This window comes from Balaenoptera borealis, assembly GCF_965194805.1.
Source record: "Balaenoptera borealis genome assembly, chromosome: 15".
In the NCBI taxonomy this organism is placed as follows: Eukaryota; Metazoa; Chordata; class Mammalia; order Artiodactyla; family Balaenopteridae; genus Balaenoptera; species Balaenoptera borealis.
The window spans coordinates 10,300,321-10,316,511 of record NC_138871.1 but is presented as its reverse complement, the minus strand read 5'-3'; the positions used below and the strand labels follow the sequence as shown (position 1 = coordinate 10,316,511).

At 42.0% G+C, this 16,191-nt stretch overlaps 2 protein-coding genes across 2 annotated transcripts in view; one reads left to right on the top strand and one right to left on the bottom strand.

Moving 5' to 3' along the window:
* ACOXL (acyl-CoA oxidase like) overlaps window positions 1–16,191 on the bottom strand; it is a 326,116-nt gene that overhangs the window by 297,255 nt on the left and 12,670 nt on the right. The window lies entirely within an intron of this gene.
* Window positions 4,559–4,894, top strand: LOC309611605 (large ribosomal subunit protein eL39). Its single transcript, XM_082356252.1, has one exon. It carries the CDS (start codon window positions 4,604–4,606, stop codon window positions 4,757–4,759), a length of 156 nt encoding a protein of 51 aa, XP_082212378.1. The 5' UTR covers window positions 4,559–4,603; the 3' UTR covers window positions 4,760–4,894.

Genomic DNA, 16,191 nt, shown 5'->3' with positions numbered 1-16,191 from the left:
GTTTAGGGTCAGGGTGACATGAAGAATCACATGCACAGGTCACGTTTGAGAGAAGTGGTCTATCTCAGTGGCAGCGGGGAAGGAAAAAGTTGCCATGTTATAAAAAGGACCCACCCTGGATCACTATCCAAGCTTCTCCCAGCCCCCCAACCCTGAAACCCCTTAGAAAATCCAGGCTAGAAATCATTCAGTTTCGCTCACATCATTCAGTTATAAGTAATAAACAGAAATTAGCATAGAATTGAAACAATGACCCTACAAAGAGCAGCAAATCTATTAAAAAACTAAAAATGCTCATCAGGGGGAAAAAAGTCATCTTCTAGCAAATAAAAATTGTGACCAAATATTATCTACATATTATATAAAACCAGTTGTGTGGGACTTCCCTGGTGGCACATTGGATAAGAATCCGCCTGCCAATGCAGGCAACATAGGTTCGAGCCCTGGTCCGGGAAGATCCCACATGCCGCAGAGCAACTAAGCCCGTGTGCCACAATTACTGAGCCTACACTCTAGAGCCTGTGAGCCACAACTACTGAGCCTGCGTGCCACAACTACTGAAGCCCGCACGCCTAGAGCCCATGCTCCGCAACAAGAGAAGCCACCACAGTGAGAAGCCCGCGCACGGCAAAGAAGAGTAGCCCCCACTCACCGCCAACTAGAGAAAGCCCGCATGCAGCGACAAAGACCCAACACAGCCAAAAATAAATAAAATTAAATCTTTAAAAAATATAAATAAATAAAATTAAATTAAATAAATAAATAAAACCAGTGGTGTGTTAGAGCCAGTTTAAATTAGCCCATGAGATACAATTGTTAAATGTTAAAGAATTTTTGTGAACTAGTTTTTAAACACAGTCATTATCAAAAATTAATATATAGAAAGTTACACTGAAATAAATTCTATTTTAAAAATAAAAGTAATACTCAAGCTCATCCCTCCCTAATTATGTTATTATATTTTACTATTATCTATGTTCTTCGGGTTGTTTATGTGTATTGGTGGAAATACTATATAATGGAGGACTTCCAGTCCTGCCAAGGTGCAATAGCCCCATTCCTCCCAGATCCTCCCTCTTACAACTAAAAAGCCCTAGACATTGCACAATAAACAAGCATAGCATGACTCTGAAAAGTACAAAGAAGAAGGCAGACCACCTGGGGGAACTCAGAATTTGAGGAATGCCATGCCAGCAAATTCTCTGGGTTTCTTTATTGCCTCCCATGTATGTATGCTGGACAAGATGCTATAGAATCTTCCAACCCAGAATCTCCAGCAGACACAGACAAAGAGTACTGCAAGAGAAGCCTGTTCTCCTTAGCTGAAGGATGCACAAGGGTCTGGAGTTACTGGGCAAACAACAGACTGCCTTTGGGAGTGCGGGCAGGGAAGCAGACCATCACAACTGGCAGTGTGGACATGCAGCAGGATTCCCAGCATCAGTTGGGACAGGAGGCTTTCAGATCACATGGGCTGCCAGGGGGCTTGCAGAGACGTGGGCTCAGCTAAAATCTAGCCTCAGAGTGGGGAGCTCTGGAGTATAAGTGGCACCACAGAGTTGTCCCACTCTGTCAGTCAGTAGCTGTGTGCACTCCCAGTGAGAAAGCATAACCTCAGGCATTTCCTGGGAAGGTCGCTCCCATTGGGCAAGGACAATTCCAAGGAGCTTCGCTGTGAGTTGATACCAGTCAACGTTGATAGCAGCTAGGAGATGAGTGTAGAGGCCTGGTAGGGGGATCAGGGTGGGGTATCAACAGCAACTGCTACAGCAGCTGACTACAGAAATCAGGAGAAGAAAATAACAAGTTAAACTAAAGGAAAGGAGAAAAAATAAATTATTAAAAGAAAAGCAGAAAAGTAATCAGTTAGAAAACAGAAAGGTATAACTAGTAAATCCAAAAGCTGGTTCTTTGAAAACAACCACCATAGAGGTTTTTGTTAAACATTGTACTGGGGGAGTCAGCCAATGCAGTTAGACAAGAGAACAAAATTTAGAGAAATCGAAATTGGAAAGAAATGGGTAAAACTCTCACTATTTACCAATGATGCACGTGTTAGATTGATTGTATTGATGGCCCCTCTGCTTGACCTCTCCTTGATCCCTGTCCTTTGACACTGCAGTTCTCATAAAGAGGCAGAGTCTGCTTCCCCAACCCTTGAGTCTGAGCTTGGCCATGTGATTTGCTTTGGCCATTAAGATATTGGTATCTTTGAGAGACATGAAGGCTCGAAAAAGTATTTGTGCATTTCCTTGCTCTCTTACTCCTCTGAAATCCCCCCTGAGAATATGCTTGAGATAATCTAAGAACATGCCTGGACTAGCCTAAGGGGTGGGGTGGGGTGTATAAAGTAAGAGGCAAGTAAGAAGAGCTCAGTTGTCTCAGCCAAAGCCATCATAGACCAGCCTACCTCCAGGCAACCCCTAAACATGTGGAAGAAGCCAGTCAAGATCAGAAGAGCTGCCTATTCAACCTACAGCTGACTACAGATTCATGAATGAGCCCAGACAAGACTAGAAGAACCCCCCCAGCCACGCACAAACTCATGATCCATAATATTGATCAATTATTGTTTTGAACTGCTAAGTTTTGCATTATAGGTAACTGATACAATAGTTCTATATACCTGGAAGCCCCCAAGACAACTAAAATTACTACAAACAATAAGAGGTGGCAGGCTACACAATTAACAGAAGTTAATGGCTTTCATATAGATACATAAACAATCAGAAAGTACATGAAAGAAAAGATCCCAGTTGCAAAAGTAATAAAACAAAAGAAAAATATACTGAAGAATAAACTTTTTATATGTACATAACTTATCTGAAGAAAACTTTAAAACACTCCTAAAGTACACAAGCAAAAACTTGAACAAATAGAAACATGGACCATTTGTTTTAATAGGAAGAAACGCCACAAAGAAATCAATTCTCCCTAAGTTAATTTATGCAGTCAATATGATCTAAATAAAAACACCAATAAGGGATTTTGAAGTTCACATATGAAAGGAAACTAGCAAAAACAACCAGAAAAACTCTAAAAATGAGGAGCTATGATCTGTGTGATAAGGTCTCAGTAATTCAACCGGTGCAAAAATAGGCAGATAGACCAATGGAATAAAATAGAATGTCGAGAAACGGAATTAAGTACATATGGAAAGTTAATATATTTCAGAGAAAGCTGGGATATCAAATCTTGGGAAAAACAAAACATTGAGATGTCCTAATTGGGTAGCCAACTGGAAGAAAAAATTAAGTTGAATCCCTATCTCACACCATATACTAGAATAAATTCCAAATTGATCAGGATTTACGTGGAGGAAAAGAAAACCACAAGGTATTAAGATAAAACATAAAGAACTCTTTCATGATCTCAATGCAATAAAACCTTTCTAATATGATATAATATTTAAAAGCCATAAAGAAAAATTTGATAAATGTGACTATATAATAACAAAAACTTGTGCATGACAAAAACACCTTAAGAATAGTCAAAAGACAAATGACAAACAGGGACAAAATATTTGTTACTGATGTCATTGCAAAGGGATGAAGCTCCCTAATTACAGAGCTCCTATAATTCATTAAAAACATACCAGCAAGCACAACAAAGGAAACCATCAACAAAACGAAAAGACAATGTAGTGAATGGAAGAAAATATTTGCAAATATATGACCAACAAGGGGTTAATATCCAAAATATATAAACAACTCATACAACTCAATATCAAAAAAACAAACAACCCAATTTAAAAGTGGGCAGAAGAAAGACATTAATAGACATTTTTCCAAAGAAGAAATACAGATGGCCAACAGGCACATGAAAAGATGCTCAACATTGCTGATTATTAGAGAAATGCAAATCAAAACAACGAGATATCACTTCACACATGTCAGAATGGCTATTATCAAAAAGACCACAAATAACAAATGTTGGCAAGGATGTGGAGAAAAGGGAACCCTTGTACATTGTTGGTGGGAATGTAAATTGGTGCAGCCACTATGGAAAACATTATGGAGGTTCCTCAAAAAACTAAAAATAGAACTACTATATGATCCAGGAATTTCACTCCTGGGTATATATCTGGAAAAAACAAAAACACTAATTGAAAAGATACATGCACCCTAATGTTCAAAGCAGCACTATTTACAATAGCCAAGATATGGAAGCAACCCAAGTGTCCATCAACAGATGAATGGATAAAGAAGATGTGGTATGTATATATATATTATATACATATATGTATGTATATATACACAATGAAATATTAGCCATAAAAAAGGATGAACTTCTGCCATTTGCAGCAACGTGGATGGATCAGGTGAGAATATTATGCTTAGGGAAATAAATCAGACAGAGAAAGACAAATACTGTATACTATCACTTATTTGTGGAATCTAAAAAATAAAACTAACGTATCTAGCAAAACAGAAGGAGACTCACAAACACAGAAAACAAACTAGTTGTTACCAGTGGGGAGAGGGTGGGGGAGGAACAAGATAAGGGCATGGGATTAAGAGATACAAACTACTATGCATAAAAGAGATATGCGCTCTTTTTCTCTTGTGCGCCATCCTATGTGCAGTTGGATTTGCTCCTCGTCATGTCTTCTCACAAGACTTTCAGGATCAAGCGATTCCTGGCCAAGAAACAAAAGCAGAATCGTCCCATTCCCCAGTGGATTCGAATGAAAACTGGTAATAAAATCAGGTACAACTCTAAGAGAAGACATTGGAGAAGAACCAAGCTGGGTCTATAAGGAGCCTCACATATGAAGTGGCACACATAACTAGTGTCTGGAACAGCTGCCTGTGTTTGATGCTCTCTCCTCTTTTCTTGATCTTTCCTCACCACTGCTCACTGTGTAGCTCAGTAATAAACATGTGAACCTTTTGTTGGAAAAAAAAAAGAGATATGCAACAAGGATATATTGTACAGCACAGGAAATTACAGCCATTATTCTGTAATAATTTTTAATGAAGTACGATCTATAAAAATACTGAATCACTATGCTGTACACCTGAAACTAACATAAAATTGTAAATCAACTATACCTCAGTTGAAAAAAAACAGACCAAAAGGGGGCAAATGATTTGAACACATGGGCCACAGAATAAGAAATACAAGTGATACAAATATATTTTTAAATCTCTGCTCTCATATGCAGTAAGAGAAGCACAAATTAAAACTACACTGAAATACTGATTTTTACCTATTACGTGAACAAAATCCACACAGTCTGATAACACACGACATTGGCAACGTTGTGAGGAGCTGATGTTCTCACACACTAGCCCGAGGGACGGAGGGTACAAACTGGTACAGTCTGCACGTGCAACAATTAAACGATATCTATCAAAATTACAAATGAACCTACCTTTTGACCCAGCAATTCCACTTCTAGAAACTTATCCTTTGGACATCCTCACACATGTGAGGAGAGATAAGCTATAGAATAATATGAGGTATGGATCCTCTTTTTTAATATAAACTGTAGTATTTATCAATTACAAATTTTGTAATCAAAAAAGAAAAATGTGGATCAAGAGAAACATCAAACTAAAAAGACCAGACAGCAAAGCCTATGGGAATGCCATGTGGTGTGTTTTACAGACAAGATTCTAAAACGTAAGTAACTACTGATAGCTCTCTCTTTACACTTCCATTCCAGTAACTTTTTGATAAAATGGTTGTTATTCATCTGTTTTAAAATCCCAAATTCAGAGCGAATTCCCTGGCGGTCCAGTGGTTAAGACTCTGAGCTTCCACTGCAGAAGGCACCGGTTCATCCTTGATCGGGGAACTAAGATCCCGCATGCTGCGCGGTGCGGCCCAAAAAATTTAAATTTAAATTTAAAAAAATAAAATAAAATCCCTAATTCACATTAATTTCACATTATTTTCACATTAAACTAAGCTTCTTACTCATACGGATACCAAGCATCTCACTGGAGTCAAATTTTAGTAACAGATTATGTCAGTCTACGTAGAAAAATAGGACACAGGACAAGATCAGGTGAGGACTATTAATGCACAGATAATATATACACTGGCCAGAGGAACTGAGAAATTATTATAACCAATAAAATAAACATACCTCAAGAAAATTGGGTTACTACTAAATAGCTCTCAACTATTAATACCCAACCTCCTTACATTAAAGAAATTTCTCAACAGGGACAAGTTAGACATTTTAATTACAGGTCTTTCACATTCCCCACCCCGACTCCCAAAATGCACTATTAGGGATAAGCATAATGCTCCATGGGCATAAGCTACTCACTATAGTGTTGTAACAGCACGACATTGCAAACATCTAAAAGACCATCAGTAGAAAAGTGATTGAGTAAGATATGGTACAGCCATACAATAGGATATTACACAAAAAGAAAATTTTCTTTCTATGGCAATATGGAGAAATTGCCAAGATATGTTTTAAATGAAAAAAATCAAGGTGCAAACAAGTGAATATATTTCTTTTACTGCTGCTCTATATGTTTAAAAAAGAAGACTACATATTTGCTTGGTAGATGTTGTTTTTTTTAAACCAGAAACTGGTAACAGTGTTTAGCTTTTGTGTGAGTGGGGTGGAGGTGGGGGGAATTGGGCAGAGAGGGAACAGCACTCTACCTTTATATGCTTTCTGCCTTTTGAACCGTGTTAAAATAATACCTATTCCAAAAACAGATGTTTTAAAACATGTTAAATTGTACATTTAAACATAACCACTAGATGGCGCTTGTTCTTCATCCAACTGCCACCCCCAAGGAATTCATTCCTATTTAACAAAGAAATTAAAGCTGGATGAAGAAGTTTTAGAAACTGTCTCCCTGAAAGCTTGAACATCTGCTTATCATAATCTGAATATTTAAATTCCTAACACTTTTCAAGCAAAAAGGTAACCATCTCTGCGATGGAAAAGTCAGGGTTTCAGGAACATCTCAAGCTCTCCCAACTCCTATGCAACATGCATATTTGTGCATTTTCTGTCTTTAAATATAAACCTCCACGTTTAGCAATCTTAATGGGACACCTTAAATACTATGTGTATAACGATACGGTATAAATCATAAACAACGATGGTTTGGGGTATTTTATAATAACAGATATAATTTCTCTTTTCTGGTTTCTTGGGTCTGTAAGATATAAAGATTTGGCAAATATTATTATCTCTCTGCCTCAAATGGCAGAGAGAGGCCCTATAGAATTAAGAGACTTGGCAGATCCTGGGTGGATGGCGTTAGTGTCAAGATTAAGAGACGCATCTGCGGGGGTGTGTCTGTATGGGGTACACAGAGAGCCCTGCTCTACCCTCAGCAGCTCCACCATCATCTGACTTATCGGTGGTCTGTGCAGGATTTAGCCTGAGAAAAAATGGTCCCTTTACTAAGAACAAGGTTGAAAACCTTTGAACTAGGATATGCCACCAGCAAGAACTAAAGCGAAAGACACGAATCTCACCTTCCCTCGGAGAGGTGAAGGGTGTGGGCATCCAGCATGAATAAGACGAAGCTTTACTGGGAAGTTTCACACGTGGAATTAGGACCAAACCACAAGATACTAAGTTTCAAAATCGAATCATAAATACCTACTAGAGAGGTGAAGATAAAAAATACTGACAATACCAAGTGTTAAGGTGCAGAGCAACTGGATCCCTCATTCACTGCTGGTGGGAAATATTTAAAAAGTGGTACAGGCATCTGGAAGAGTTTGACAACGTCTTAATGAAGCTAAATACACACTTATGTTTACAACTCAGCAATTCCACTCCTGGGTATTTACGCAAGAGAAATTAAACCTTTTGTTTACACAAACACTTATACATGAATGTTTAGAGCAACTTTATTTGCAATCGCCAAAAACTAGAAACAACCCAAATGTCCCTTGAGGGGGGCATAGATTAAACTGTGGTACATCCATACAATAGGGTACTACTCAGCAATAAAAAGGAATGAACCACTGATACACATGACAACTGGGATGGATCTCCAAGGCATTGTGTTGAGTGGAAAAAAGCCAATCTCAAAAAGTTACATACGATAGGATTCCAATTTTATAACATTCTCAACATCACTAAATTATAGTAATGAGGTACAGATCAGTGGCTGCCAGGAGTTAGGGTTATGGGGAGAATCTGACTCTAAAGGGGAAACACAGGAGGTTTCTCTGTGGTGATGGAATAGTTCTGTATTCTGATTGTGGTGGTTGGTTACACAAAACTATACGTGTGAACTACACACACACACACCCACAGATGTCCTCCAAAAGATTTGAACAGACACTTCACAAAAGAATGACCAATATAAAAATGACCGATAAGCATGAGAGAAAAAGCTCAACGTCATTAAGTCACCATGGAAATACAAATTAAAATCACAATGAGATACCATTACACACCCACCTGAATGGCTAAAAAAAAGTTTTTAATGAGAAACCTAACTATGAACAAGGATGTGGAGCAACTAAAACTCTCATGTTTTGTTGTGATAATGTAAAACAATACAGTCACCTTGGGGAAAGGTTCTGTCAATTTCTCATAACACTAAACATATACCTACTCTATGACCTAACAATGACACTCCTAGTATTTACCCAAGAAAAGCAAACTGTTCATAAAAATTCTTGTAGAAGAATGTTCATACCAGCTTTATCAATAATAGCTCCAAACTGGAAACAGCCAGGGCATCCATCACTAATAGAACAGATAAAGAAACTATGGTCTAGTCGTAAAATGGAATACTACTTACTTAGCAATAAAAAGGAATGTACTATTGATACACATAAATGGCATGTATTAATCTAGAAAACATTATACTGGGCTCTCTGGGATCACTTGCTCTGGAGGAAGCCAGCTGCCATGATGTGAGGACACTCAAGCAGCTTCATGGAGAGGTCCACATGAGAGAAACACTGAGGCTTCCTGCCAACAGCCACATGAGTACACCACCTTGGGGGTGGATCTGCCAGCCCCAGTCAAGCCTTTATATGACTTAAGCCCCAACCAAAAGCTTACATGCAACCTCATGAAAGACCCAGTGCCGCCCAGCTAAGATGCTGTGAAATTCATGACCCACAGAAACCGGTTGTTAAGTTTTGAGGTAATCTGCTACACATCAATAGATAAGGAGTACACATGGCATTGTCATACACACAAACAACTGATGGGCATGAACTAGTATCTTATTTTAAAACACTTTAATAATATGTAACACACCAAGAACAAAGCAAGAATCATAAAAGTATAGCCTAATGAATTATCACGAAGATTACACACACCTGTATAATCTCTATCCAAGTGCAGGGAAATCACATTACATCACCAGACTCTCCCCTTGGTCTCCCTCTCAATCACTCCCTCCCTCCTGCCCATACTAGCTGCTGTCCTGACTTGTAACTCCATAAATTATTTTTGACTGCTTTTAAATATTAAAGAAATGGGATTAGACACTATGTATTCTTTTGAGTCTGGCTTCTCTCACTCAACATGGCTAATAAGATTCATCTTAGTGTCTACTGTACCTGTGTTTCACACATTTTCATTGCTGTGTGGGATTAAACTGAATTAATATACCACCAAAAATATGCTGTGTGAACATATTGTGTAATTCCATTTGTATTAAATTCTAAAACAGACAAAACTAAAACACAGTAGGAACAAAAACAGAACAGTGGTTACCTCTGGGAGGGGAAGGGCAGGGCCTGGGAAGGGCATGAGGGACCTTTCTGGGGTGATAGTAATGTTCTCTATTTTGATAGGGGTTTGGGTTACATAGGTGAACGCATCTGCCAAAATTCTGAGAGTGTACACTTAATAGTTTTGTATTTCATTGTACTTTACAGCAAAAGAAAAAATCTGAGCCATGTTGACAGGATGTACGCCATGTAATGATATGTATGATGTGATGTGACGTGATGTGACGTGACAGGACAGGATAGGATATATGGTATGATATATGATATGATATGATATGGTGTGATGTGATGTGATAGGATAGGATAGGATAGATGGTATGATATGATATAATGTGATGTGATGTGATGTGATGTGATATGATGAGAAGGGCATCTCCCCTCATATGCTTCCCCAGAACCCAGAACCTCAGCCTAAACATGAGAAAAACATCAGACAGACCTGAATTGAGGGACATTCAACAAAATACCTGACCGATACTTTTCAAAAGTGTCAAAGTCATGAAAAACAGGGAAAGACTAAGGAATTGTCACAGCCCAGAGGAGGCCAAGGAGCTGTGACAATGAAACACATGGTGTCCTGGATGGGGTCCTGGAAGAGAAAGAGGCCATCACGGGGAAAACTGAGGAAACCTAAGTAAAGTCTAGAGTTTAATTCATAGCAACGTACTGATGCCGCCGCCTTCGTTTTGACAAATGTACCGTGGTTCTGTAAGATGTTAACAACAGGGGAAACTTGGTGAGAGGGAGATGAGAAAACTCTACTATCTCTGCAACTTTTCTATAAATTAAAAATTATTCCAAAATAAAAAATCCATTTTAAAAAGAGACAACAAAGCAGAAACTAACACACCATTGTAAAGCAATTATACTCCAATAAAGATGTTAAAAATAAATAAAATTTTAAAGAGACAACAAGCAAGGCAACAACAAAATCAAAAAGGCCATTGTGTATTAAAATACACACACACACACACCACTGGACAGGAATAAAGGCGCAGACGTAGAGAATGGACTTGAGGACACGGGGAGGGGGAAGGGTAAGCTGGGATGAAGTGAGAGAGTGGCATGGACATATATACACTACCAAATGTAAAATAGATAGTTAGTGGGAAGCAGCCGCATAGCACAGGGAGATCAGCTCGGGGTTTTGTGACCACCTAGAGGGGTGGGATAGGGAGGGTGGGAGGGAGACGCAAGAGGGAGGAGATATGGGGATATATGTATATGTATAGCTGATTCACTTTGTTATAAAGCAGAAACTAACTAAAGCAGAAACTAATAATTTGCGTATTAATTATACTCCAATAAAGACACTATAAAATAAATTAATTAATTTAAAAAAAAAATGCAGTTGTGTGTGGGACTTCCCTGGCAATCCAGTGGTTAAGACTTCACCTTCCAATGCTAGGGCTGAGGGTTCAATCCCTGGTCGGGGAGCTAAGATCCCACATGCCTTGTGGCCAAAAAACTAAAACATAAGACAGAAGTAATACTGTAATAAATTCAATATAGACTTAAAAAAAAAAAAAAGCAGTGGTGTGTGTTTTTCTCTAAGTCAAAATGAGTTTTAGTCTAGGGGAAAGCACATCTTCAGATACCAAACGCGAATGCCCTCATGACAAGGAACATCCTTGGCACCTAAGCTTTTGACCACCATGTGACTCCTGGCAGCACAGATGTTCTGCAATAAAATACCAACAAGAACTTGAAAACCAACCCTGGTTTCCCAGCAGGGCTCTGCTTCAATAACCCGCACCTTGGTCCTGGTCTCTTTGGTAACTTCCTTCTGGAGACCCCTCCAGCTCAGCCCAAGATAAACTCCCTCTTCTCTTTGAAATCAGCAAGAATCAAAAATGCTCCATCTCCATTAAAAAGTGAGGTGCACCCCGCTACAAGCATTCATGGCTCCCCAGAGGCAGTGAGCACAGGGCCCGTCTGCCTTCTAGCAAACATCGCGATCACAGCTCGACCTCCGATGCCCCAAACCCTGACACCACCCACAGAACACCACGCACAACCTGGACGAGTAGACGGTGAATGAAAGAGAAACTGTTGAATCATCTTGCGGTAACTGTCAAAGGCTGCAGGCCCTGAGCCAGCGGGCGCCTGAGAAGATGCAAAGGGGGTCGTTTCTAAGTGCTGAGGTTTAATTCTAGCTGTGACGGTCCCTCAACTGGCGAGATGTACCTTGGCTGATGGGAAAAGTCTACAAAGTTCTCAGGAAGAAAGGCTCTGAAGACGGAGAGAAAAGGGAAGAAGGGGAAGGAAAGATCCCTCCCCAGAGACAAAAACCTCACAGGAATCCCTGAAGGAGGCGGTTCCAGACCCCACCCCTGCATCCTGGGCCTCCACTGAATGACCGAGTGACCATGGGGAGGGGAGTTTCCCTCTCCATCCTTTTTCTCCGCTTCCTTCCTTGAGCTTTCATTAAGCGCCTACACCAGCTAAACACTAGGAATTCAAAACAAGCCGGGCTGGCTCCTACCTTCAAAGGGTTTGGAGTCCAGCATGGAAGACAGAGCAGGAGGAAGAGGGGTCCCGTACAAAGTGCACATGTCATCATTAGACCTCAAGTGGCTGGACGGGTGCCGCCTCCCAGGGATGGCACGGTTGTTTTCTGGAATGGAGAGCCTTTGGTTTAGCAATCACCTTTGCTTGGTTCCGTCAGGAGGAGCCGAGAGAAGGCAGAGCGGTGAGAACCTAGTTGCTCTGCAGGATCCGCTGAGGAGTGGGGTGTCTGTGGGCAGAGAGAGGAAGTCCCAGGAGGGAGGGAGGGAGGCAGTGGGGCGGGGAGGGCAGGAGGAAAGGGGTGGAAGGGTGAGCAGGAAGGAAGCGAAGGGGGAAATGGGGCCGAGTGAGCACGGGATAGGAGCAGATACAATCTCCCAAGACAAAAACACGAACTGTCACCAAACTCTCTCAGGCATGTGTCTCACTAGGTAAAGGTACATGCGGCAGCTACTGCTGGGGCGCTTCCTCCCCCCCCCACCCAGGATCCTGGGGGTGCCGCATCAGCTCAGCCCAAGGGGGCGGCTCCTGATTGGTCCAGGTCACCACGGGGATCTCAGCCTCCAGGACAGTGACTGGTTTAGAAACGAGACTTGAAGCTTCAAACAAGGGGGGTTAATTTTTAGGGCGCACGTGGGAGGTGCTGAGATGGGAGTGGCACCTGAGAGGTTAGCTAAGAAAGCCGTAATGGGTTTGCGGCTGACAGTTCAGGGTCTTGGAGGATGCCCAGCCCTGTAGTCTACAGGTACGACCAGGCCTTGACTGGCTCCTAAGACCATGCTCTGACCATGGGATGGTGGAGTCTGCGGGCTTATGGGGCTCCTTGTTCCCAACTGTAGTGACACCTTTGGTAACCCAAAGGATGTCTTTGGTGGAACATCATGGTACACAAATTCTGCAGGAGAAGATCTAGAGGGGAAATCCATCATCTTCAACAACAAAGCCTTTCACGGGGTGTGTAGGAGGCACCTCGGTGAGTCTAACATGCACAGCAGCCAGGGTTCCCTCCTAGACCTTGAGAGCTACCTGCCCACCTACCCGTCCATTTACAGGTAAAGGGGAAGATGGCCATGGAGATTCCCTCAGGGGCCCGTGATGACCTGGACTTCAAGGCCTGGGGTCCCTGAAGGGCAAAGAGGAGGTCAACACTCTCCCACGGCTGCCAGGAGGGCATGGGGGGAGACCCTGGGGGTCTGAGGGGTCTCCCGTGATGTCTGAGTTCTCACAATAAGTCCATAAATAGTGTCAAAAGAAACAGAGGTTTGCACATGGTCCATAGAGCCGTCGCTGTGAAGAGAAGGGCAAGTAATCAGGGGCCCTGCAGTCGCTTTTTGTTACGGTCATAACCACGTAAGAACCAATCTCAGCTCCTGGAATCAACCCACCTGCAAAGCCTTATTCACAGAGGGAGAACAGAGTATAAATGTTGTAGCCTGGATGTGATTGTAAGGTAGAGGATGGACAGAAGGGAACTTAGAAAGAAAAGAGATGCTATCGAAGCTCGATGCAACGAAGTAAATAAAAATAAAAACATATCCACACTAACAGGAGGTCACAGGAGAATCTCAGCTCCCTGGCAGGGAGGGAAGGGGGCAGAGGACTGCGGGACGGCACCCCGAAAACAGCGCCGGTTCTGAGATCTCATGACACAGTCAGAATGGCTTCGGTTAGAAAACAGGCCCGATTTCCTCCGAAATTGCAGTCCCTCCCGAGGCCGAGAGGAATGAGCACCCATGACCCCTAGTCTCTCTACACAGACATTGGTCCCTTGCATGCATAACATTTCCTTTTGGAATCAATCAGCAAATCTCTGCCCAGAAAAGCCAAGTTATTGCCCAGCTTCAGATCAAAGTCACGGCCAGAGGAAGGAGGAGGGAACTTAACAGGCAGTGTTTAAGTGCCCCCATTCAAGGCGGTAATGCCTGACCTGGCTTCCCAGGGCATCTTCTGAGACATCCTTCACTCACTGCAGTGACCCAGAGACTCAGGAAGAAGCCAAGGATGGGTGCCCAGTGCTCTGTCAGTCTGGCACGCATTTCCCCTTTTCTGGGCCACATCACCTCCTTTTGTCTTTAGCAGCCCCCCACTACCTCCCCCACCCACGCGGTTCTGGTTGGTGACCCGCCCCAGGGGCCACTTTAAGGAAAAGCAATGGCAATGGCCAGCTGGGCCAATGAGGGTGACGTGGGCCAGGCTGGAAGCCAAGAAGAGTCTCTCTCTTCCAGCCTGGCTGCTGAGCTGTGAGACATGCACCCAAAGCTCCAAAGGCCACGAGGTGGCCAGGGTCTGTCTGGACGTGAGGAGAGCAGAGCTGAGGACTCCTGGCTGTGTCACCCTAGCAATCTGAACTCCAGCCTCTGTGCCTGAAGCCAAGGTGAGCTGTGTTTCTGTCTCTGCAAGTGAAATAAAAGTGAAATAAAAGCAAACTAATTGGGGTGCTTCTGGTTGAAAACCAAAAGTTTGGTTGAAACCCAACTCACAGTGGCCTGAACAGTAAAGGGAACTTGCTACTTCACGGAACTGCAGAGACAGGACAAGGGGCAGGCTTCAGGGCACGTTTGACTCCCTGGCTCAATCATGCCCTGCCACTGTGGGCCACTTCCTCCTAGGGCTGGCTTCCCTCTTGGTGACAAAATGGCTGCACACCTAGCCAGCCTCACGTTCAGACTCCACCCCATCCAAAATGAGAGGGTGTGCCCATCCGGCAGATCTCTCAGATAAGCAAGGAAGCATCTTTCCCAGGAGCCCTCAGAAACCTCCCTTCCTATTTCATTGGCCAAAATTGGATCACAGGACTATTCCTGTACCAACCGGAGTAGCTGGCTTCCTCAGGGTTACGGGTCAATCCCTTTGTCAAGGTGGGGGGTCGACGAGGTGACTGGTCCACTTTCTCTGGATTATACAACCTATGGGAGAGGGCCACGTGCCCAAATGAAAACCTAGGAAGTGCTGGGAAGAGGCGTGATGTGAGGACAAACGCTTACTTCATTAACACTGTGGCAAACAAGGAAGAAAAGAAATTACTATTGGGTTGGCCAACAAGTTCGCTTGGGTTTTTCCGTAAGATGTTACAGAAAAACCCGAACAAACGTTTTGGCCAGCCAATAAATGTTAGGTATTACTATTGTTGTTTTCATTGACCTGTAATTACCCAAACATTTTGCCTTAAGTAGTACTACTATATTAGGTTTGTATCTTCCTTACAGTTTTTTCCCCTTGTTCCAATTTTTTATTATTTATTTATTTCCCAATCATTTTTTAAAATTGATGTATAGTTGATTTACAATATTGTATTAGCTTCAGGTGTACAACATAGTGATTCAAAAATTGTATAGATTATACTCCATTTAAAGTTATTATAAAATACTGGCTATATTCCCTGTGCTGTACATGGCAGTTCTATATTTAATTTTTGAGGAATTTCCATACTGTTTTCCATAGTGGCTACACCATTTTGTGTTCCCACCACAGCATACAAGGGTTCCGGTTTGTCTACATCCTTCCCAACGCATGTTGTCTTTTTGTATTGGTCTCTTAGAGCAGGTAGAAAACAAAAAGTGGAGTTACAAACCAATGTTACAATAAAGCTAGCATTTATAATCACCCAGGTATTTATTGATACATCACAATCTTCTCTAAGGGAATTTCTCACATTAAATTAGTGAACAGAATTTAGAATGATCAAATCCTGCAGATCCCACCTCTTCAGTGTCTCTGTCCTCTCCTCTCTCTGTTTTTCACCAGAACTATTCCCTTTTCACACTTCAGCATTATCCCCTTTGAGAGTCAAATGAGAGATCAGATATAAAAAGTGTGCAACCAACTGCACAGACAGCCCTGTGAAGGGGAAGTGGGACCACTGAGTCTCCTGACCTTTTACCGGCAGGGGTTTTAGTTCCTTTCTCTAGATCTCTCTTTCTCTCAGTCTCTCTCAGTCTCTTCCTGTCTCCCTCTCTGCCAGTATCCTGTGGAGGGACCCTTGGTTAGTTT